At 46.5% G+C, this 22580-nt stretch overlaps 2 protein-coding genes across 3 annotated transcripts; one reads left to right on the top strand and one right to left on the bottom strand.

The window, feature by feature from the left end:
* The first annotated feature begins 458 nt into the window (after positions 1 to 458).
* tppp3 (tubulin polymerization-promoting protein family member 3) lies at positions 459 to 4615 on the top strand. 2 transcript variants are annotated; one of them, XM_068595375.1, is made up of 4 exons: positions 459 to 688; positions 3200 to 3400; positions 3767 to 3920; positions 4325 to 4615. In XM_068595375.1, exons 2-4 carry the CDS (start codon positions 3213 to 3215, stop codon positions 4517 to 4519), a joined length of 537 nt encoding a protein of 178 aa, XP_068451476.1. In that variant the 5' UTR covers positions 459 to 688; positions 3200 to 3212; the 3' UTR covers positions 4520 to 4615. The 2 variants fall into 2 exon arrangements, with proteins under 2 accessions (XP_068451476.1, XP_068451477.1); XM_068595376.1 differs by lacking the exon at positions 459 to 688 and adding an exon at positions 2483 to 2506.
* A 2129-nt stretch (positions 4616 to 6744) lies between these two features.
* LOC137794062 (transient receptor potential cation channel subfamily M member 1-like) lies at positions 6745 to 22389 on the bottom strand. The gene is made up of 28 exons (XM_068590651.1): positions 22306 to 22389; positions 20690 to 20766; positions 20392 to 20584; positions 19926 to 20139; positions 19664 to 19788; positions 19229 to 19400; positions 18449 to 18623; positions 18247 to 18370; positions 16827 to 16899; positions 16602 to 16702; positions 15838 to 15996; positions 15630 to 15764; positions 14454 to 14504; positions 14079 to 14219; positions 13907 to 13936; positions 13490 to 13776; positions 13145 to 13373; positions 12822 to 12959; positions 12568 to 12708; positions 11246 to 11374; positions 10772 to 11023; positions 10196 to 10370; positions 9856 to 9876; positions 9480 to 9624; positions 8589 to 8791; positions 8057 to 8189; positions 7329 to 7732; positions 6745 to 7214 (listed from the first exon to the last, which is right to left on the bottom strand). Exons 1-28 carry the CDS (start codon positions 22387 to 22389, stop codon positions 6745 to 6747), a joined length of 4581 nt encoding a protein of 1526 aa, XP_068446752.1.
* Between the last annotated feature and the right edge of the window lie 191 nt (positions 22390 to 22580).

The following is a 22580-nucleotide window of genomic DNA, read 5'->3' as shown; positions in this document are numbered from 1 at the left end:
GTGGCTTTGAGTCTATTTAAGGCGGTATTCATCAATATATGGTGGCTTTGAGTCTATTTAAGGTGGTATTCATCAATATGTCGTGCCTCTGAGTCAATTTAAGGTGGTATTCATATCAACGTGTGGTGGTTTTGCATCTTTCTTTAGTAATTAGTCCTCTTTGTCTGCAGTTTTTTCCACTTGTTTCTACTTCTTGTGGTGCGTTTGTGGTCTTTAACACAAATGGAGCTCAGTTCATATCCAGTTTTATATTCATGCTGAGGTATTAATATTTATAAATGTGTTCATGGTTATTGGTGCTGAGACACATCCAGCAGCTCAGAGCTGACCTCTGACCTGTAGGAACTGCTCCCTCCTCCTCCTCTTCCTCCCCTCCCTCCCCTCCTCTTCCTCCTCCCTGCGTTTTATTGGCCTCCCCGTTGTGGGACAGGGCGTCGTCAGGGCGACGGGGTAAACAGATGATAACAAGCTCTCAGCAGCTCTCAGCAGACGGGAGACCAGAGAGAGACAGGACAGACAGGAGAGAGACGGGAGGACAGACAGGAGAGAGACGGGACACCAGAGAGAGAGAGAGAGACAGGAGAAAGAGAGAGAAACAGGAGAGAGAGAGAGAGACCTGAGAGAGAGAGAGAGACCTAAGAGAGAGAGAGACCTGAGAGAGAGAGACCAGAGACCGAAGGACAAACAGGTAAGAACTGCTGCATGTTTTAATGGGTTAAAAGTGAAGATGAATCTTTTTTTCTCTTGAATATGAATCAATAAATCAATAAGCAGCTGAATTTTTACAGCAGCGGCTTATTGATTTATTGATCCACTCATGAATGAATCAATAATGTGAAATATGTGTTTTAACGCGTTTATGAACACAAATATCAACAGTGTGTTGATATGTGTGTGTGTGTGTGTCTGTGTGTGTGTGTGTGTGTGTGTGTGTGTGTGTGTGTGTGTCTGTGTGTGTGTGTGTGTGTCTGTGTGTGTGTGCATAACAACACAACAGGTGAGTAGAGAGAGAGACAGGTGATGACACCATCAGGACAAACTTAAACTTACTGAACTGAAACATAACATGTTTCAACTGTTTCAACTGTTTTAACTGTTTCAACTGTTTCAACTGTTTCAACTGTTTCAACTGTTTCAACTGTCTCAACTGTTTCAACTGTTTCAACTGTTTCAACTGTCTCAACTGTTTCAACTGTTTCAACTGTTTCAACTGTCTCAACTGTTTCAACTGTCTCAACTGTTTCAACTGTTTCAACTGTTTCAACTGTCTCAACTGTCTCAACTGTTTCAACTGTTTCAACTGCCTGGAATCTGACACCTGAGTGTGAACACACACACACACACACACACACACACACACACACACACACACACACACACACACACACACACACACGCGCACACACACACTTAAATGGTTCTACTGGTTGTTTTGGTTCAAATGGTTCGACTGGTTTTAGTGGTTCTAGTGGTTCTGCTGGTTGTACCGGTTTTGCTGGTTCTATTGGTTCTAGTGGTTCTGCTGGTTCTACTGGTTCGAGTGGTTCTACTGGTTCTAGTGGTTCTCAGGGTGTCGGTGGTTCCTCGAGCGGCTCCGCCCTGGCGGTGTGAGGTCGCTGCTGAGCGAGTCCTGTCCTTGTTACTGGTTCCTGTGGTTCTACTGGTTCTACTTGGGCCTTGTTCTAAATATTCACACACACACACACACACACACACACACACACACACACACACACACACACACACACACACACACACACACACAGTTTACATAACTAACTGAAGTCCCGCCCTCGCTGCTGCCGTCGCCTCTGATTGGTTCGTTAACTTAAAGAAACCACCGTTGTAAATGTTAGGAGACTCCGTAACCGTGACAACCACTGTTAGGGATTACATCAGGGTGTGTGTGATCACAGGAGACTGAGAAACCAGTGAGGTCACACACACATACGCACACAAAACAGGAGCTGCCGCCTCACGGCTCAGATGTTCAAAAACTTTATTTGTATGAGTACATTATATGTTGATCGTCTCGCTTCAGTCTCTTTGTGTTGTTTTGAGTCTCTTTGTTTTGTTTTGAGTCTCTTTGTGTTGTTTTGAGTCTCTTTGTTTTGTTTTGAGTCTCTTTGTGGTTGTTTTGAGTCTCTTTGTGTTGTTTTGAGTCTCTTTGTTTTGTTTTGAGTCTCTTTGTGTTGTTTTGAGTCTCTTTGTTTTGTTTTGAGTCTCTTTGTGTTGTTTTGAGTCTCTTTGTTTTGAGTCTCTTTGTGTTGTTTTGAGTCTCTTGGTGGTTGTTTTGAGTTGTTTCGTAGTTGCTTTGAGTCTCTGAGCTTGTTTTGTGCCTATGTTGTTGTTTTGTGTCTCTTTGTAGTTGTCAGCCTCTACAATATAAGCGCTGGCCCTTGTGAGTCCGTGTGTCCTCCTCTACTGGATACAGGTTTTGAGTTCTCTGCCAGGTCGTTTCCAGTTCTCTTGTTACATCAGTGGCTGTGGGCGGATCCTGATCCAGGTGCACGCCCTTCCTCTTGTCTGGCACCTCGAATCTCTGGTATCTTCCACTGGTGCGAGTCAAACAACGAGCGACTAAAACAAAAGCCTGACCACTGGATTGACGGACTCGTTTTGGTTTATGGTTACCGCCTTTTCCATACGCCAGAACAGTTGGTGGCGCAACGACCGTTTACAGTCGACCTGCACGCCGACGTTCACCGATATCTCCCTCCAGGAATTCACCACCATCTGCGTGTCCTTATACTCCGTCAAAGATGGGTTATATAAATGCTCGTATTTGCAGACCTCTTCAGCCAAACGTTCTTCAACGGGATCCATTGTTCGTGTTTCTACTATGGCTTTTAAAAACAGCGGTATAATGCTATCACACCAGAAATGCGAGACTCAGAAAGGACGTGGTTTGCAGATCAATCACAGCTTTGCGGGCTGTGAACGTCTCGTGTATATATTTTACGGATAGTCAGAAATTTTGGGCAACCCAGCAAGATGGCTGATGGCTACACGAGGGGCCTTAAGGGTCTTGCGTCTATGCGTAAAATCTGAGTATAAATGACCCTTAACATTCATTTATATTCCAAATGGCTGTGTCAAGAAAAAGAATGGGCAGTTTTCTTGTGGTTCTGCGAAACCTTCTTGGATTTAGTTCCTTCCTGAGTTGATTTCCTTTGTGTTCGTTGGTCTTGCCCTGCAGATACTTAGCCATCATGGCGGAGAGCGCGAACCTGGAGCAGCTCCAGTTGTCTTTCCAGAAGTTTGCCATCCACGGAGACTCAAAGGCCACGGGGAATGAGCTGAACGGGAAGAACTGGGCCAAACTCTGCAAGGACTGCCAGATCATCGACGGCAAGAACGTCACCGCCACCGACGTGGACATCGTCTTCTCCAAAGTCAAGTGAGTCTGTCGTCGATTCCAGAACCGACAGCTTTCTCACGGCCGGCGCAACGCTTTTTAGGAGAAGAAGACAATCCATGTAAAGTCTCTGTGGTGGTTTTCTTGTCTTTGAGGTTATATGTGTGTCTATGTGGTTGTTTGTGTGTCTCTAGGTGGTTGTTTTTTTGTCTCTGATTGTGTTGAGTCTCTTTGTGGTAGTTTTGTGTGTCTGTGGACACACACTGATTCATCATCCTGTGATTCATCCGCCTGTGGCTGGTGGATGTTTTATGCAGAAGACACATCTCTATATTCATTGTTATCAGCTGTAGCTCTGTTTCGTGGTAACTCCAGTTGCTGCTGTTGTGTTTCTGCTTCCGTGTGAAGGCAGAAGACGAGCCGGGTCATCACCTATGAGGAGTTCCAGAAAGCTCTGCTGGAGTTGGCACCGAAGAGGTTCAAAGGTAAAAGCCAAGAGGAGGCGCTGGAGTCCATCAACAAACTGGTGGAAGGAAAAGAGCCCGCCAACGCTGGAGTGACGGTGAGACCGGGAGTTTCTATCTGACAACTGTAGCTTCTGTGACTTGTGGCTGTCGACCTTCGTGGACATTCTGACAGTCTGAAAACATGAAACCTGAACCGTCTGACAAGGTCCAATAGCACTGTTCAGAGTCCAGAGGTTTATCATTTTAGGCAGTAATCTGTGAAGTGATCAGCATTCTGGTGCTGCTGGAGCTCAGCGGTACATAGAACCAAATATACATTACAGTATCGTCTGCATATGAGTCAACTTCACATTGTCTGTCTATCTGTCTTCATGATCTATTATATTTCACTGACTCCTCCCCCTGAAGGCCAGAAGGATCAATAACTTCTTGCATGGAGGTTTGAGGTCGAATGGCGCTTTGACTTTCACCTCATTTGTCCCCTCCGTGTTTCCATCAGAAAGTGTCGAAGTTGAAGGCGGTGGACCGCCTGACTGACACGTCCAAGTACACCGGCTCCCACAAGGAGCGCTTCGACGAGAGCGGCAAGGGCAAAGGTCTCGATGGCCGGGAGGATATCGTGGAGAACACGGGCTACGTGGGCGCGTACAAGAACGCCGGCACGTACGACGACAAGACGAAGACCGAGAAATGAAAGGAAGTGCCGCAGCTTGTTTTCAGGACCTATTCGTGAACCGCTGTCCTCAAGTCAAACTTTAAAATAAAAAAAAAAATTACAAAAAAACAACAATTAGAAGAGAAGTCTTTTTAGTTGACGTGTAGACAAAGTGTCCACTGTGAAGCTACGAAGACTTAAAGGGCCAGCGTGTAGAATGTGGAGCCACCTAGTGGTAAAGTTTCAGATTATGACCAAATGAAGCTCCTAAAACAAAAGCGTTCATATGTTCTAAAGAAAACAATAATTGTTTTTAGAAACATTTTCAGAAACGATTAAAGGAACGTTTACAGTAACCTATTTATGAACGTCTTTTAGCAATGTTTTTAGGAAAATCTTTAGGAACCTTTTCAGGCTTGATTTAAAGAACATTTTAGTTCCTGAAAGTTAACTCGAACTGTTTTTAGGAACCGTTTCGCAAACTTTTTTAAGATTGTTTTCAGGAACGTTTTTCAGAAACTTTTCAAATCATTTTAGGAACATTTTTCGTAACTTTTTCGGGAACGATATTAGGAATATTTTTAGGAATGTTTTTTAAGAACCTCTTAAAGAAATTTAGGAACGTTTTCAGAAATGTTTTCAGGAAAGTTTTTCGTAACTTTTTCAGGAACGATATTAGGAATATTTTCAGGAATGTTTTTCAAGAACTTTAGTGAATTTTAGGAACGTTTTCACGAACGATCTAACGGTTCAAATATACTAAAGAAAACATACTTATTAATGTTGGATATATTCACATTATTAATATTGCACGTACATATCATTCATGCTTCATATCATCAGATCCTCAACGTGACTTCCTGCTGTGAGCGATGAGCTCGATCCGTCCGAACGAAGCCGAGTGTGTGATGTGTTTTCTCTGTTCTTGTCTTACTGTCGTCATATTGATATTTCTTGATCTTTCTTCAATCTGCTTATTGCTGCTTTGCGTATTGTTTTTTAACATTCTGCCTCGTTCTTCTGCATCATGATTTTAAACGCTGACCTCGGGAGCAGAAACTGGACCGTGGCTTCAGTGGAAGCTACTTCATTAAACAAATAAAGGATCAATACAAGTCTTCTGTGCTTTGTTTTCACTGTTGGAACATTTTTTAGAGCTTTCATACGAAAGTTTTCAGGGAAAAAAATGTAAGAACTTTTTCAGGAACTTTTGAAAGAACTCTTTAGGATTTGTTTATTTTAACTTGCTCGTGAGTGAAACACATGACGTGATAAAAGGATAGACGTGAAGGAAACAGTTCATAAAAGTCATTTATTATTTATTATTTAGTCTTTTATTGACAGAAGTTTCTCTGTGAAGAGGTAGAGTTGATTCCCTTTAATCCTTCTCAGTTTTTCTGTTGAATTTTCATCAAATATACTCTGTTGTCGCTTTGTGATCAGCTGTTCACAGTTTGTTTAAATGTTTAAATGTACTTATATTAATGCTGAACAGTACAAAACATGAAAATCATACGACAAGAAAAAACATCATATAATCAAATAACTTATCAGGTGTAAACATTACAAAGGTATTTCATCTGTCACGAACAGCTGGGATGAGTTTCAGACTACATTCAGTTCATATTTCTACTAAATATGACTCTCCTGTTGCATCTCTGCGTTACATATTAAAAAAAAGCCTTCAAAAGAGTTGCATCTGATAATAATAGTTTGCACATTGTTGATAACTAACCTTTCATTGTTAATAAAATGGTCAGGTTATTTAAATTCTCAAGATATTTTACAACAAGCAGTAAATATGTTGTCACATAAAAATATTCTGCATGGGGAAGACTTAAAAAGATGTAAAGTCTCTTTGTGGTGGTTTTGTGTCTCTTTGTGGTCATTCTGTGTCTTTTTGTCGTGGATTTGTGTCTCTTTTTGTCTCTTTGTTGTCATTCTGTGTGTCTTTGTGGTCGTTCTGTGTCTCTTTGTGGTGGATTTGTGTCTCTTTGTGGTCGTTCTGTGTGTCTTTGTGGTCGTTCTGTGTCTCTTCGTGGTGGATTTGTGTCTTTTTGTGGTTGTTCTTTGTCTCTTTGTGGTCATTCTGTGTGTCTTTATGATCATTTAGTGTCTCTTTGTGGTCGTTCTGTGTGTCTTTGTGGTTGTTCTGTGTCTCTTTGTGGTCGTTCTGTGTTTTTGAGTCTGTTGGTTGTTATGTTGTGTGTCTTTGTGGTGGTTTTCCCTGTGTGGTGCACAGTTCTGCGTGGCCTCAGTCAGGATCAGCTCTCAGAGTCTCTGGTTCTGATCCGTGACTCTCCTGCGCTGCTGAACGCAGACGCCAGGTCTCTGACGCTGCCGGCCGAGCGAGGCGTCTCCTCGCTCTCCTTCTTGGTCGTTCTCATCTTCCTCGGGTTGGTGTTCAGACTCTTAGAGCGCAGCGTCGGGTACATCCTGTCCTCCCCCAGCAGCTCCTCCTCCTCCTCCCCTCCTCCATGACCAGACGGCGGGTCTGAAGAGGAGTCGCTGAGTGTCGGAGAGGATACGTACTGCGTGACCTTTGACCGCTCCAGAGGGAAGGACATGGCCGCCTCCAGCGGGGTTTTCTCTGCTGGTTTCCCCAGCGCCGCCGCCCCCGTGCTGGGGGGTCTGTGCTCGGGGTCGCAGGGGAAGACCAGGATGTCGACGTTGGACAGAGACTTAGTCCTCTCCTTTAGGCCGCTCACCTCCAGGGTCGACCCGAACGCCTTCAAGTCACCTGGTGGTCAGGAGAGAGAATGCAGCTTTAACACAAGAAGCATCGACTTCAATACAACAAAGTCACATGATGGTTCTTTTGGTCTCATCCTACCTGCTGTGTTTCCTCCCTGGGTGGTTGCCCGTGGTCTCTCTGGACTCAGTTGGACCTTCCTGTCGGTTCCCTCTGGTCTCTCTGGACTCAGTTGGACCTTCCTGTCGGTTCCCTCCGGGTCCCCGGTCACAGAGATCCGGTCCTCGTGCTCCAGCTGGTACCGGTACAGGCTGTACCCGTCGGCGCTGCTAATACTGCCGTGCCGTATCAGGCCGGCGGGCTCGCAGACAGACGACGCCCTAGAGTGCGAGCGGACCAGCTGGTCCCGGTCGACGCCCGCCAGCTTCTCCAGAGCGCTCATCATGCGGCTGGAGAACTCCTCCAGCTGAGCCAGGCGCAGGTCCACCGTCTGCAGGGACGCCTTCATGGACTGCTCCCGCTCGTTCACCTCCTCCAGACGCATGAACATGTTCTCCACCCTGAGAAGGAACAACGGATTATTGCTAATATGATGTTAATATTATTATTGTATCATTATTTTACTATTATTTAGTACCATATACTCAAATAACCAAAAACATCTGCCCCTGCAGGCAGAGAGCAGCAACTACAGAACAAGTTCACCATGTTCATCACGACGATACCATTTTATATAACAGTGTATGGTAGCTTTATGACGACTCCTTTCAACACTTCATAGGATGCATCTGGTTAGACAAAGTATTCTGCGATGTATTCATGACATTTTGTGAGACACTTTTTCAGCAACTACACAAGTACTTATATGTATATATCTTCTCGACCTCTCCGACGTCACTCTGACACGCTCCTGGCTGGACGATTGCTTCTCGTCGTCCTTCTGTCTGAAGTATTCCTCCACGCATTGCTCCTCAAACTCGTGCAGCGCCTTCAGCTCCTCCACGCTCAGCACCAGCTCTAAGGACACAAGCACACGACCAGCTCTAAGGACACAAGCACACGACCAGCTCTAAGGACACAAGCACACGACCAGCTCTAAGGACACAAGCACACGACCAGCTCTAAGGACACAAGCACACGACCAGCTCTAAGGACACAAGCACACGACCAGCTCTAAGGACACAAGCACACGACCAGCTCTAAGGACACAAGCACACAGACTTTGCTTGCCTGCTTGCTTACTTACATAATTGCCTACCGACTTACTTACTTACTTACTTACTGATCCCCTGGACCCCGTACCGCCTGAGGGTCAGTCCCCCTGCACCTCATTCCCCTGCACCCCGCCCCCCTGGATCCTGCACCCCGTCCTCCTGCACCCCTCCCCGCCCCCCCGCCCCCCTGAGTGGTTCTTACGCAGCCCGCGCTCCCCGTCGGCCGCGTCGCCCTCGGGCCGGCGGCGGCAGCGGCAGCAGAGGCGGCGCAGCAGCAGGAAGACGTGCGGCAGCAGGATGAGCGGCGGCGGCAGGATGGGACGCTCGTGGAACGTCATGATCAGCTGGTAGCGCTGGAACTTCCACACCTGGTTGGAGATGGACTTCACCTCGAAGAACGTGTTGCTGCAGGGAGGAAGAGGAGGAAGTGAAGGGAAGAGCAGGGAAGAAGAGGAAGGAGGGGAAGAGAGTAGGGGACAGAGGAAGAGAGAACGAGTGGAAGAGTTAGAGAGGAAGAGATGTTGGTCTGACTTCCTGTTATCAGTGCAACTCATTTCTCTGATTGTCTTCAGACTATACAAGCAAATAAGATACGATGTGTCAGTGGCTGGTCTCAGGTCAGTGTCAGTAGCAAGTCTTCGGTCAGTGTGTCAGTGGCTGGTCTCAGGTCAGTGTCAGTAGCAGGTCTTAGGTCAGTGGGTCAGTGGCTGGTCTCAGGTCAGTATCAGTAGCTGGTCTCAGGTCAGTGTCAGTAGCTGGTCTCAGGTCAGTGTGTCAGTGGCTGGTCTCAGGTCAGTGGCTGGTCTCAGGTCAGTGTCAGTAGCTGGTCTCACGTCAGTGTCAGTAGCTGGTCTCACGTCAGTGTGTCAGTGACTGGTCTCAGGTCAGTGTCAGCGGCTGGTCTCAGGTCAGTGTGTCAGTATCTGGTCTCAGGTCAGTGTCAGTAGCTGGTCTCAGGTCAGTGTGTCAGTAACTGGTCTCAGGTCAGTGTATCAGTAGCTGGTCTCAGGTCAGTGTGTCAGTAGCTGGTCTCAGGTCAGTGTCAGCGGCTGGTCTCAGGTCAGTGTGTCGGTAGCTGGTCTAAGGTCAGTACTTGAACACGGCGATCAGCAGGTTGACCAGCAGAATGTTGGCCACCAGCAGGTAACACGCCATGATGGCCGGCGTGAGGAACGCTCCAGGAATGCAGGGAGGAAGCTTCTTCCCATCTTCATCATACATGTTGTCTCCACACGGAGCTAGGACAGAGGAGACAAGAAGACAAGGAGGAGAAAGGAGACAAGAGGACAGAAGAGACAAGAGGACAGAGGTTGTAGTATCGTAGTTTTTAGATTACTTTGAAAATTAACTTATCATGAAAGAGCCACAGAAAACACCATGTAGTTGTGTATTCTGAGGCTCTTTCACAATAAAAGCCTCCTTGTTCTTAACTAAATGTAGGAATCAAATGACCACACTCAGATACTTACGGTTGATTTCCATGGCATAAACTGTCAAGAAGAGAAACACGTAATAAACAAAAATTTAACAACATGAAATATATAAAAAACATAAGAATAACAACTATAACATTTATCTCCATTATGTTTACTGTGTTCATCAACATGAGGAACAACACTATGAGGACAGACGGTAAGGACAAACGGCGAGGACAGACGGTGAGGACAGAGGACAGGGGGTGAGGACAGAAGGTGAGGACAGAAGGTGAGGACAAAGGACAGAGGGTGAGGATAGAAGGTGAGGACAGACGGTGAGGACAGACGGTAAGGACAGAGGACAGACTGAAGTCTCTCAGGCCTCTGGTCTTACGGTCGATGGAGTCGGCGAACACCTCCCCGTAGATCATCCAGTACGGCATGTAGAAGATGTTCTTGGCCAGACGCCATGTGGGCTCCTCGTCCGGGTGCAGGATGGCCTGCCGGGCCACGCCGAAGCTCATCAAGACCACCAGCATGATGACCACGAAATACAGCATGTCGATCATCTGGGAGACATTACGTCTTTCAGTCATGGAGACTTAAGACCTGTCAGAGAGAAAACTCTGGGCTGTTCTGGTTTAGGTCTATAGTTAGGACTGGTTTAGGGCTATGGTTAGGACTGGTTCAGTTCTGTGGTTAGGACTGGTTCAGGTCTATAGTTAGGACTGGTTCAGGTCTATAGTTAGGACTGGTTCAGGGCTATGGTTAGGACTGGTTCAGTTCTGTGGTTAGGACTGGTTCAGGTCTATAGTTAGGACTGGTTCAGGTCTATAGTTAGGACTGGTTCAGGTCTATGGTTAGGGCTGGTTAATGGCTATGGTTAGGACTGGTTCAGTTCTGTGGTTAGGACTGGTTCAGGTCTATAGTTAGGACTGGTTCAGGTCTATGGTTAGGGCTGATGCGGTACCATTTTGCCGATCATCATGACGTAGGGTCCGAGGTACTTGTTGACTCCAAAGATGTCGAGGACTCGGATGTACCAGAAGATGATGTCGACGCAGTAGATGACGCGTCCGTAGCCCATGGACGGCTCGCTCTGCAGCCTCAGCAGCAAACCGAACAGGAAGACGGAGATGGCCGCCAGGTCGGTGATGTTCCAGTAGTCCTCCAGCCACACGTTGATCTTCTGCTTCAGCTTCCCCGGCTCTGACATCAGGATCTAAAAGGAGGGAGAGAGTTTAAGTGGACATCAGGAACACCAGTTCAGCAGATCCATTAAGTGTCTGGCTGCTTCAGCCGTGATTTGTCTTTACCATAATGAATATTAGCTCAGTAGTTATTGCGTTGACAAATTGACAAATATTGTCCCTTAATAGATGAATCTGTCTCACCTGAAGCGTGACAACAGTAAAGGTTTGTTCAGGTGACTCTTGACATTTACCTGTCGGACTTTCTCCAGTCCCAGAGTGATGATGTAAGAGATGACGATCCACTCTTGCAGAGACGGCCATCGCTCCATCTTCACTAGGATGATGTAGTTATACAACATCAGGTACACCAGGTACGCGATCTGACACATACACACACAAACACAAACAGTTAATTCAGGCTCACATTTTACTTCCCATTGTAAAGAACTGTCTTTTTTTTTTTACACCATTTCCTCTATCTATCCATCAATTTTCATCCACTTATCTGGGGTCGGGTCTTGAAAACTCATTTCCTTACTCTATCTCTAAGGCTAAGTCCTATGGAGGGAACTCATTTTTGGCATTTTTGGGTCATGACGCAGAGTTTCAGACCATAGGTGAGGGTTGTAACGTTGACCAATCAGTAAATGAAGAGCTTCACCTTCTGGCTCAGCTGCCTCTTCACCAAGACCGGTACAGCGCTTGTTTTACTTCTGCCAACGCACGGTTGGTAAACTCCCAGGACCCCTCTAGTAGTCTTGCGAGGGTAAAGAGATGGTCCACTGTTCCACGGCCGGACGAAATCCGCACTGCTCGTCTTGAATCTGAGGTTCAACAAATGGTTGGAGCCTCCTTTCCAGCACCCTGGCATAAGCTTTCCTCAGGAGACTGAGCAGTGTTACACCACGATAGTTTGACCACTCTCCGGTGCCCCTTGTTGAAGTTGGAAACACCACCCGGATAGCCCGACAACATCCAGTGCCTTCAGCACCTCAGAGTGGATCTCATTCCCCAGCGCTTTGCCACCAAAGACCTTTTTGACTACCTCAGTGGCTTCCACCAGGGATATGGGTGCAACCAGCAAAGTCTTCAGGCGCTGCCCCCTCTCCAAGGGACATGTTGGCCGGGTTTAGGAGTTCCTCACAGTACTCTTCCACAGCCTGATGATGTGCCTGATCGTTTGCCAGAACCTCCTTGAGGCCAACCATAAGTTATTTTTCATGTCCTCCTCAAACACCTCCCATGCCCGAGTTTTAGCATCTGCGACCGCTGCAGCTCTTCTGGCCTGCTGGTACCCGTCAGCTGCTTCAGGAGACCCCTGGGCCATCTCGGCCCAAAAGGCCTCCATCTGCTACGACACCGATGCCCTCCCGACCTCAGCTCCGAGTGGCCGCGTACCCAATAGAGGCTCTGAACACGGTCCACTCGGTTCCTTTATTATTTATACTATTATTACTATTATGCTTATAATAACCACTTTATCCAATTTAGAAACACATGAGAAAACAGGGTAACAGTTCATGAAATTAAATTTGAAAAAACACGTGACTGAGTCTAATATTCATAAGCTTGCCGTGTTGAACCAGAACTTGGTGTAGGGGGTGTTGTAGAACTCGTAGATCTTCCTCCCGATGGGAGTTCTCTTCTTGTGTTTCCTCTCGTCTTCTTCTTCCTCTCCTTTTTTTGACACGGCGTCAAAGTTGGAGACGGCGTCCTGAAACAAAGTCACGGATCAGTAATGGAGTTAGTAATGCATTTATTAGCAATAGAGTAAGTAATTACACAGTAATGGAGCTATTAGGACACGCCGCTCCGGGGGTTCGATACCTTGTTGGATTTGTTGTCGTCCTCTTGTCGTCCTCTTGCTTTGCTCTCTTCGTTCTCTTTGGAGTGAAACGAGGCTTCGTCTCCCAGACGGAACTCCAGGAGCAGGATGGCCGGAGGAAAGACGATCCCCAAGATCACCTGGAGACAATATTATCATTATTATTAATACTAATATTATCATGATCGCCTGGAGACAATAGTATTGTTCTTTAGCAAATGTTTTTCAGAGCCTCACAGATGGGACTTCATAAGGTCTCTCAGGGTCCAGTCCTGGACTGGTCCTGTGAGACGTGGACTGGACCCTGTGAGCCGGCCCCCCCTACCTTGAGGCAGTTGCTGCGGCCCATCCTCAGGCAGCCCATCCACATGTCGGTGAGTAGCATCTGGCTGCAGGTGTGGGCGATGAAGTCGCGGTGCTTGGCGGCCACGGCCAGCTTCAGGCAGGTGGAGCGGCTCCAGTCCTGCAGCTCGTAGGTCAGCAGCTTCATGGCCACCTGCTCGTCCCGCTTGTAGGCCTGGTCCAGCAGCTCCAGGGCCAGTTGGCCGAACTCCCTGAGAGCGAAAAGCAGCGCCCCCGCAGGCTGTGAGCAGCACTGCACGTCCTTCATCACGTGTGTGTGTGTGTGTGTGTGTGTGTGTCTGTGTGTGTGTGTGTGTGTAGAACAAACCTGGAGTTGTTCTCCAGGTCCTGGAACAGGTCGTCCACCGGCTCGCTCTGGGAGGACTCGTGGGCCATGGCCTTGTAGAGCTTGCAGGCCACCAGGGCCTTGGCCATGGCCTCCTCACCGCGCTGCCACAGGAACAGCGCCATCTGCTGGCGCTTCATCAGCACCGCCCACACCATCAACTCGTGAAACGGGTACTGGAACCGGCTCAGCTCCGGGTCGTCCAGGTCCAGGTCTAGGTCCTCCTCCTTCTTCTTATTCTTCTTCCCCTTGGAGCGCGGCTCGTCATCCTGCAGGACCCGATCCACAAGAGTCCACGTGAGTCCATGTAAGACACTCAGTCAAGTACTTTTTATTGTATTATTCAACTTCATCAGAGATTGTGAGAAATATTAAAAATAAAAATAAAACACAACAAACCTCCATTCCAAGAAGCTTCAGAGCTTTAGGCTGTAAGAGGAAACACGACAAGTGAATGTGTAGTTATTTGACATGGTTGTGTAGTTCTTTGACGTGACTGTGTAGTTCTTTGACGTGGTTGTGTAGTTCTTTGATATGGTTGTGTAGTTCTTTGACATGGTTGTGTAGTCACCCGCTTGAGGCCGTACAGGTTGTTGTACAGCGCCCTGAAGCTCTTGCGGGTGTAGTTGCATCGATAGGCTCCGCCCATCAGCAGCTCCAGCACCAGGCCGATGTCGATCAGCGTGATCTGGTAGTCTGGAGGGAGGTTCCCCTGAAACGCAGCGTTGTTACGCAAGTTATACCTCGTACTTTACTGCACAACTGTATTAAATCACACAGACAACATTCTAGCATCATCATCATCATCATCATCATTATAATGTTCTTTATTGTATGTGCGTTTTATTCATTCAATAAATACAATATTATTCTATTGAATTTGTGGACAAACTTTATTGTTCTCATGATTATAATTTAAGAAAAAATGTTTTAATACAAAACTCACCTTTTTCACATCTCTGACCACAAAGTGCAACGTGTTGGTCGGGCCCAACTTCTACAGTAGAGGAATATCAAAGCAAACACACAACAAATATATATATATATATATATATATATATATATATATATATATATATATATATATATATATATATATATATATGCATATATATATATATATATATATATATATATATATATATATATATATATATATATATATATATATATATATCAGTATTAATAATCCAGTGTTACTATGTCAAACCACATTAAACTTGTGGTTTCCTCTCGTTGCAAATTGTTTTGATTCATAACAGCAACAATGAAAACACAATATTATCAACACAACATATGATGAATACGTTGAGTCTTGGCCCAGTGCCGCAGCGTGTTATTGTACTGCATTTATGATATTATAACTGCAGCTGTCAGAGCGATTACAGACACATGTGCTGCTCTAATAGGACTAGTTTCCCTCCACAAACATGACAATACAGATATGTAATATCATAAGAAGGGCTCTGTAATCTCGCGTGTTGTTCGGAAAGCTTTTCGGAGTGAAGCCCATGAAGATTAACGGTGACGCAACCACCGAGGAAGAGCAGCGCTAAGCTGCAGAGCAGCGTGAACATCTGAGGCTACAGTTTCAGCTCGTTGTGTTTTATGCTTCTGATCTCGTCTTCCTTTGTTCATGTTTCAAAAGTCTTCATTCTGTGTGAAATATATTATATGTAAGTAATACATTCATTCATTAAGAGTTTATGAATTATGAACTCCAGCAGCGCCCAAGAACTGAAGGCTGAACTCTTCATCAGGAGGTCTTCCTCACACTCCAAGTCAAATACTACTTGTTGGTATGTGTTGTACTAACTTATGGATAAAAAGTATTTGTTGGTGTGTGTTGGTGCATCTGCTCCTCTGTTGTGGAACTAGAGGCGTTCAAGGTTCAGGAAAAACGTTAGGGCAAGTTAAACTTTGCAGAGATACTGTTGACACATTTTTATGTCACAGTACAAACATCCTGAAAGGTTTTTTTCAAAGCCGTTTTTAAGTCAAACAAAATCTGGTGCGAAATGGCAGAAACACGAGAAGATGAGCCGTGTTTAGGTCATGTTTTTCTTATCTCCCTGTCTGTTTCCTTGGTCTGATGGCTTCGGGGCTGGAACCAGAGTCTCACCGTGTTGTAGAGCTCCTCCAGGCGGGGGATGGTCAGGAAGTGGTGGATGTTCACTCCGTTCTCGATCAGCAGCTTCACAAAGTCCACTCGGTCCAAGACCAGCGCGTCCATCATGGCCTGTTCCAGAGAGTTCACCTGCAGCAGCATCACTACCTTCATCATCACAATCCTCACCATCATCATCACCTTCATCGTCTTCATCACTCACCCAGCTGAGCAGCTCGAGTTTCCTGGGGTCGGTCTCCTCCGGTGGTTCCGGTCTGGCTTTGCCGCCCTTCCCCTTCTTCCCCCGAGCCTTTCCTTTCCCTCCGGCCGCTCTCTGGACCGCCGGACTCTTCGGCCGGTCGCCGAGCGCCGAGCTCACCGGCTGCAGGGACACGTGTGCACATGTTAGCATGTTAGCATTCAAAACTCTCAACTGAATCAGAATCGAATGAGTTTGCACAAACAAGGAATTTGTCCTGGCGGAAAGTGCACAACATTTAACAATAAAAAAATAACAATGAACATTTAACTATACAAAAAAATTTATAAAACATGAAAGTATAAAAATTTAGATAAAATAAGTAAGTAACTAAGTATAGATGCAACAAAGAAGTAAAAACAAACAATAAATAATAATAATAATAATAATAATAATAATAATAATAATAATAATAATAATAAGTAAAGTGCACGGAATGAAGTTATTGATTGTGTGAAAGTGACAGGTGAAGAATGAAGTGACCAGTTTATTTAAATATGAGGTGTAGAAGGATGTTCGGGGAGAGAACGGAAGGGAAGGAAGGGAAAGAAGGGAAGGAAGGGAAGGTTCTGGGGGAGACAGAAATCTTTATATCTCTGTGCACAAAACGTCATTGCTGTACCTGTACAACCTGTAGGAGTCTAATATATATATATATATATATATATATATATATATATATATATATATATATATATATATATATATATCTTCTGTAGATGACTCACAGGCCAGTGGTGTCCGTACACAAAGATCTGGCTGCGGGCGATGTCCACTCGGTTCCAGGCCAGAGCCAAACTCAGCTGATCAGACGCCGACGCATTCGTACCTGAAAACACATCAACAACAACAACAACACAGGTGAGCTTCATGAATTATGATGTATGAACAGAGATGTGTGTGTGTGTGTGTGTGTGAGAGAGAGAGAGACTGGAGGTACGTTGGTGTGTTACCTTTGAGCAGAGCTGTCAGGATGGACATCTCAATGTCCTGCTGTCCCTCTGACCCCATCCTGAACACTGTGATCTACACACAACACACGACACTGTGATCTACACACACTGATCTACACACACTGATCTACCCGATAGTGAAGGTCATGTGACCTGTGAGGAGGAGAAACAACCTGACGTTCTGGTGTTTCTGTGTCTCTGAGAGTAAAGAAGTATTAGAGTACTAGACCGGGGACTCAGCATTAGACGTGAAACAGGAAGTCCTCAGTTCAGGACGAGTTGATGGGACACAGTTGCTCACGCCCACCTGAGTGGAGGATTCTGGGAAAAAAATTCCTTGACATCTGAGCCTGCAGCCTGATAATCTGACCACCAACGTTTTAAGTGAAATGATTCCAGTGTTAAGGACGAAGCAGAGGATTGTGGGATTAAATAAGAGGGCGGAGAATCAGGGAACAGGCCTAGTTTTTGGGGTCAAAGGTTACACATCTGCTATTATGTTAATGTCACAGCAGGTGCAATGTGCTGGTGGGTTCAGACAGGCTCAGAACTGCATTACCCAGGATTCATAGTGTGCACTGATACATGAACAGAGGAGGTCAGAAGGTTGTTTAGGATCCATGTTTTGCAGCAGATCTGAAACCAGTCAAACCAGTTAAACCATTTGAACCAGTGGAAAAGAAGTGACCACATCTGGACTGAGGAAGAGCAACATAGAGACGCCTTCTACGTCTCGGATGTCAACCTGTCAATCACCCTGTAGTCCCGCCCTAAAGCATCCCGTAATTTACTAAATGAACATCATGCTGTATTGAAGAAGACTTGACACTAGAGATTGAGACATGAACTTATGTTTACAATGTTTACTGAGGGAAAACATCAAGAGAGAAGTAGGGTCACTTATATAGACTTCTATACAACCAGAGGAGTCGCCCCTGGTGGTCAGGAGAGAGAATGCAGCTTTAACACATGAAGCATAGACTTCTATACAACCAGAGGAGTCGCCCCTGGTGGTCAGGAGAGAGAATGCAGCTTTAACACATGAAGCATAGACTTCTATACAACCAGAGGAGTCCCCCCTGGTGGTCAGGAGAGAAAATGCAGCTTTAACACAAGTTAAATAATTAAAGGTTGCTGCCTGGTCTAGAGCTAATCATACCCTCCATCCAGACCTCTGATCTTTGAAATAAACGTGCCGCTTCATTCCGTCAAACGAGCGCTTCCTCTGCACATAATCCAGGCAGAGATTACGTTTGTCATCACATGAGTGGAAAACAATCACGGTAAGATGCGAAGGTCGCCTGTGAATGAGGATGAATAACAGGACAAATGATGGACGAACACAGCAGCTTTATTGTTGCACGAATGGAAGATGGATTTAAAAAGAACACAGCATGACGTCGGCGTTTGTCCGACCTACCAGAGCTCTCCTCTTCATGCACTCCATCACCATGAGGAAGATCTGCTGCGCCTGGCTGCGGCTGTAGTTGAAGGTTTTCTGGATGGTGACCAGCAGCTGGTCTCTGACGCTGTCGCCCAGTAACCTGGGCGGAGGAAACAGCAGAGGGTCAGGTGACCAGGAGGTCGTCAGGTGACTGTTTGGAGGGCATCACTTCACTTACCCGTCTTCCCCGCAGTATCTGTGAGCAAAGGAGATGATGTCAGAGGCTCGCCCGCTGCCGTCACAGACCACGACGGGGACGGGAGGCTCCTCCTTCAGGCTCTCCAGCACGATGGAGATCACGTTAGGACCGCCCTCCAGGATCAGGCACACCACGGGGACGCCCTGACCCAGACCTGCGACACAGAGCACGCCCAGGGTTAGTAACGGGAAGACGCTGCTACGACGCTACGACGACAACAACAACCGCATCAACCACATCAACAACAACATCAACAATGACATCAATATCAACAACAACCACATCAACAAGAACATTGCTATCAACAACAACATTATCCACAATGACAACAACAATGTCACCAACAAGTAACACAAACAACAGAAAGAACATCAACAACAATGAAAACAACAACAACTACATCCTTGTCAACATCAACAACAATAAGAACAGCAACATCATCATCATCAGCTGAGCCTCCCTTTGCTGTCCTTGCCTTACAGACACCTCCAGGCATAGGATGACAAATGATTGGTCACATGATTGGTCACATGATTGGTCACATGATTGGTGACATGATGAGTCACATGATTGGTCACATGGCCAATGAAACTAACTATTCTTCTGCAGGCTGCATTAGCTGCTACTACCGTAAAACACCACAATCTAACTGTCATAGGGAGAGGTGCACTGTGGGTAACTTCGGCACGAGCTCGCACTTGTCGTGGTTTGCGTGAACTGGCCCTTTAAGCGGGTCACATGGTGTCACACGTGACTCACGCGTGTTGATCTTCTGCAGCGCGATGTGTTTCTCCAGCTGCCGGCGGAGGCGGACCTCGGCGCCGTACTTCCCGGCGGTCCCGTTGTCGGACAGGATGAAGTGGGAGTGGCTGCTGTTCAGGACGGACAGCTTGCTGAGCGGGTTGGACATGGTCTGGTAGGGCCGCGTCACCTGGAGCACACGCCACACGATTGGTCCAATCAGAACATGGGAGGAGTCACAAAGGAGTCTTGAGTCAACGATTTGTTAAACATTGCGGAATAGATGTGGACCACTTGTGGGTTCAGTCTGGTTTTGGTCTGGTTTCTATCTAGTTCTAGTCTGACTGAATCTAGTCTTGTCTGGTTTTGGTCCGGTTTAGTCTGGTTCTGCGTTGTCTAGTTTCTGTTTGGTTCTGGTCTGGTCTTGTCTGGTTCTGGCCTGGCTCCTCTTACGTCCTTCCCGATGAGGTCCTCCTTGTTCTCGATGATGCCCCACGGTGCGATGCCGATGGCCCAGACTTTCCCTCTCGACTTTGACGAGTGTTCTTTGAGAGCGTCTCCAACGTGGCGGATCACCCCTGAAACACCACAGAGACCAGGATCCAGTCAGGAAACGTCTGGTCGTCATGTGACTGCCTCATGAGCACCAGGCCTCATATCATGCATGTATAAACTGGGTAAAAGAGTGAAAAACAGTTAGTGACTGGTCTGGTACCAGTGCTGACTCCTCCGGTGAAGATCCAAGCCCCGGTGGTCACCGCGGCTTTGATCAGTCCTTTACCGAAGACCTGCTTCAGTTTGGGGGGCAGGTCGAAGTTCTGCAGGCCTCCGTGGACCGAGATGAGCAGTGCCGGGAGCTCCAGCTGCCACTCCTTCACCATGAGGTGGAGGAGGTGGTCCGGCTTGGAGTCGTAGGAGACCCGGATGTACTGGAGGAATATTACGATGTAATGTTCATGTTAGCTGCTAATACACATTTATTTTGCTGCATTAAAAAGAACTATGTTAAAATATAGTATATTGTATCATTCTTTTACATTTTAAATGTGATTGAAATTGGAAATGATCCATTTCAAATGTTTAATGTCGTATCATTTACAATGTTGTATCTATTTAAAATGTTAAATTGATTAAAAAAAAGTGAATCATTTAAAAAATGCAAAAGTGAATATTTAGAGCACCATGGCCTTGTTGACGTGTCCCCCTCCCTGGAACTCGATGACCCCGTAGGCGTCGGTGGGCGTGGCCTGGCTGTGTTTCGGGGGGCTCCACCTCTCTGCAGGGTGGACCTCCAGCTGGACCAGAGGGGCCCCGTCCTCTCGGGCCCCCAGCAGGGCGGAGGCGTGCAGGGCCACCGGCAGACCACAACCGCACCTGGAAGAAGGCGACAACAGACGGACAGCGTTTTAACAAGGCGGAAGAGAGAAGACAGGAAAGCCCGCATGGAAATACATATTTGGATATTCTGGCGGTCGGGACCTGCTGCCGTCTTTGCTGGGAACAATGTGGAAACATTCTCTCTTCTGGAAGGTTCTCTCGATCCACACTCGCTGGTTCTGCACACAAACAGGAAGGACACGTCAGTAGGCACTCCATGAAGTAATATAAACATCGACGAAGACCTTCGGCGAAGGGCTGAGCCTCGGCGACAACAACAAGAACATCGATATCAACAACATCATCCACAACAAGAACATTCATATCAACATTATCGACATCATCAACAACAATGCTTATTATATTTTACCTTCTGAGGGAGTCTGGGGTTCAGAAGGTGAAATGTAATAATCATCCGTCACAATAAAGAGAGATTTTAAACATTCAGCTCCGCAAACCTGCAAAATACATATTTATGAACGGAGATCAGAGTTTAAATCTCAAAATGATGTTGACAGCAAACAGAGGGAATCCTCTGACAGACTGGTGGACTGGAAAAGGGTCCTGGTTGGGGGGATTGGGGGGTATTACATTAATCTGTGGCTTCACTAACTGGATGCATCTGGCTAATTACTGGCCGAGTGGAGCTTTCCATTTCTTTATCCTCTCGTCTTAAACTGGCCACCGCAGAGGAAACACACGGCCCTTTAAGCCGGAGCCCGGACGGAGGACCCTCTGGGTTCATCGAACGATGTGGTCGTTTATTACAGCAAGAAAGAGGAAGTGATCTGTGATCAGGATCCAGAGAGGTAATAAAACCTGTTCTTTGGTTTGAGTCAGAAATTTTTAACGAACCGAAGAGTCCTGTATCTCCAGGAGGACTCGGGGACCCCCGTCTCTACCTGAACCTCCAGTTGTGTCTGTCCTGAATTTGGTCCAGAATGAGCATCAAACCAGGACCAGCAGCTCTATGAGATCCAGCAGCTCTATGAGCACCAGGAGCTCTATGAGCACCAGCAGCTCATAGTGAAGCAAAAAACAAAGCTACAGTGGGTTTGGAACAGAGAAGGTTCAGACGAGGTCCTATTTGAATTGTCTCATGTATCATACTATACATTTGACTTGTATATTATGGATAGTGTTCAATACATCCAGATACAACAGTTTGGGGCTTCATTCATAACACAAGCTTTGATTTACAGTTTTATACAACAATTGATTTCTTTTGAAGAAGATAAACCTTTGAAGTAGTTATTTTACGAATGAGAGACGAAACTTCTCATAAAAACTGATTCAGTCAGAAGTTGGTCTGAAGAAACAGCTGATTGTGTTTGTGGGAAAACATCACATAAAGTCAATTACCACTGAACTGATCACATGACCCGATAAAGACGACGGAGGAGAAAGAGGACGGAAGAGAAAGAGAAGGTGGAGATGGTAGAGGAAGAGGGGGTGGATGAAGAGAGATGAGATCCATAATGTAATTTTGAAGACCAACGTTCTCGTGGACAAAAAGTTTCACTTCCTGTTTTCTGTTGTGGATCAGGTCTCAGCCTGCAGGAGGAGGAGCCGTACAGATCCTAGAGAACCCTGACCCTGATCCACCTCATCCACCCGATGCACCTCATCCACCCGATCCATCTTGACCCAGATCCACCTTTACCCCGATCCACCTCATCCATCTGAGACAGAAAGTCGTGGGTTTGAACCCAACCTACCTTCTGAGATCCAGACGACGCGCTGCGTTTGATGGAAGACCGCTTGAACGAGCCGTTGGTGCCTCTCCTCCCTCTGGCGTCCATGTTGGTCGAGTCTCAACTGTCTCGTCTGTCTCCTCTGTGTGTCTCCTCTTTTCTCCTCTTTTCTCCTCCTGTCTCCTCGTCCTGTCTCCTCTTCCTCTCCCTGGTCCTCCCTGTGGTCCAGCCTCCAGTGGGGGATGTGACAGGCGGAGACCCCGACCTCTCTCCCTCTGTAATAAGGATTAGTGGGCGCT

The sequence above is a fragment of the Clinocottus analis genome, unplaced genomic scaffold, assembly GCF_023055335.1.
Source record: "Clinocottus analis isolate CAN_PGR_092001 unplaced genomic scaffold, fCliAna1.0.p SCAF_10, whole genome shotgun sequence".
Classification (NCBI taxonomy): domain Eukaryota; kingdom Metazoa; phylum Chordata; class Actinopteri; order Perciformes; family Cottidae; genus Clinocottus; species Clinocottus analis.
This window is presented reverse-complemented; position numbering and strand designations above follow the sequence as displayed.

Bases quoted from the DNA above. Each gene is read 5' to 3' on its own strand.
- tppp3 (XM_068595375.1), top strand. From the start codon at position 3,213: ATGGCGGAGAGCGCGAACCTGGAGCAGCTCCAGTTGTCTTTCCAGAAG. The intron at 3,401-3,766 runs GTGAGTCTGTCG...TTCCGTGTGAAG, and splicing joins ATCGTCTTCTCCAAAGTCAA to GCAGAAGACGAGCCGGGTCA. The intron at 3,921-4,324 runs GTGAGACCGGGA...TGTTTCCATCAG, and splicing joins CCGCCAACGCTGGAGTGACG to AAAGTGTCGAAGTTGAAGGC.
- LOC137794062 (XM_068590651.1), bottom strand. From the start codon at position 22,389: ATGGACGCCAGAGGGAGGAGAGGCACCAACGGCTCGTTCAAGCGGTCT. The intron at 20,767-22,305 runs GTAGGTTGGGTT...GTTTGTGTGCAG, and splicing joins CGTCGTCTGGATCTCAGAAG to AACCAGCGAGTGTGGATCGA. The intron at 8,190-8,588 runs GTAAGAACCACT...TTGTGTCCTTAG, and splicing joins CGACGGGGAGCGCGGGCTGC to AGCTGGTGCTGAGCGTGGAG.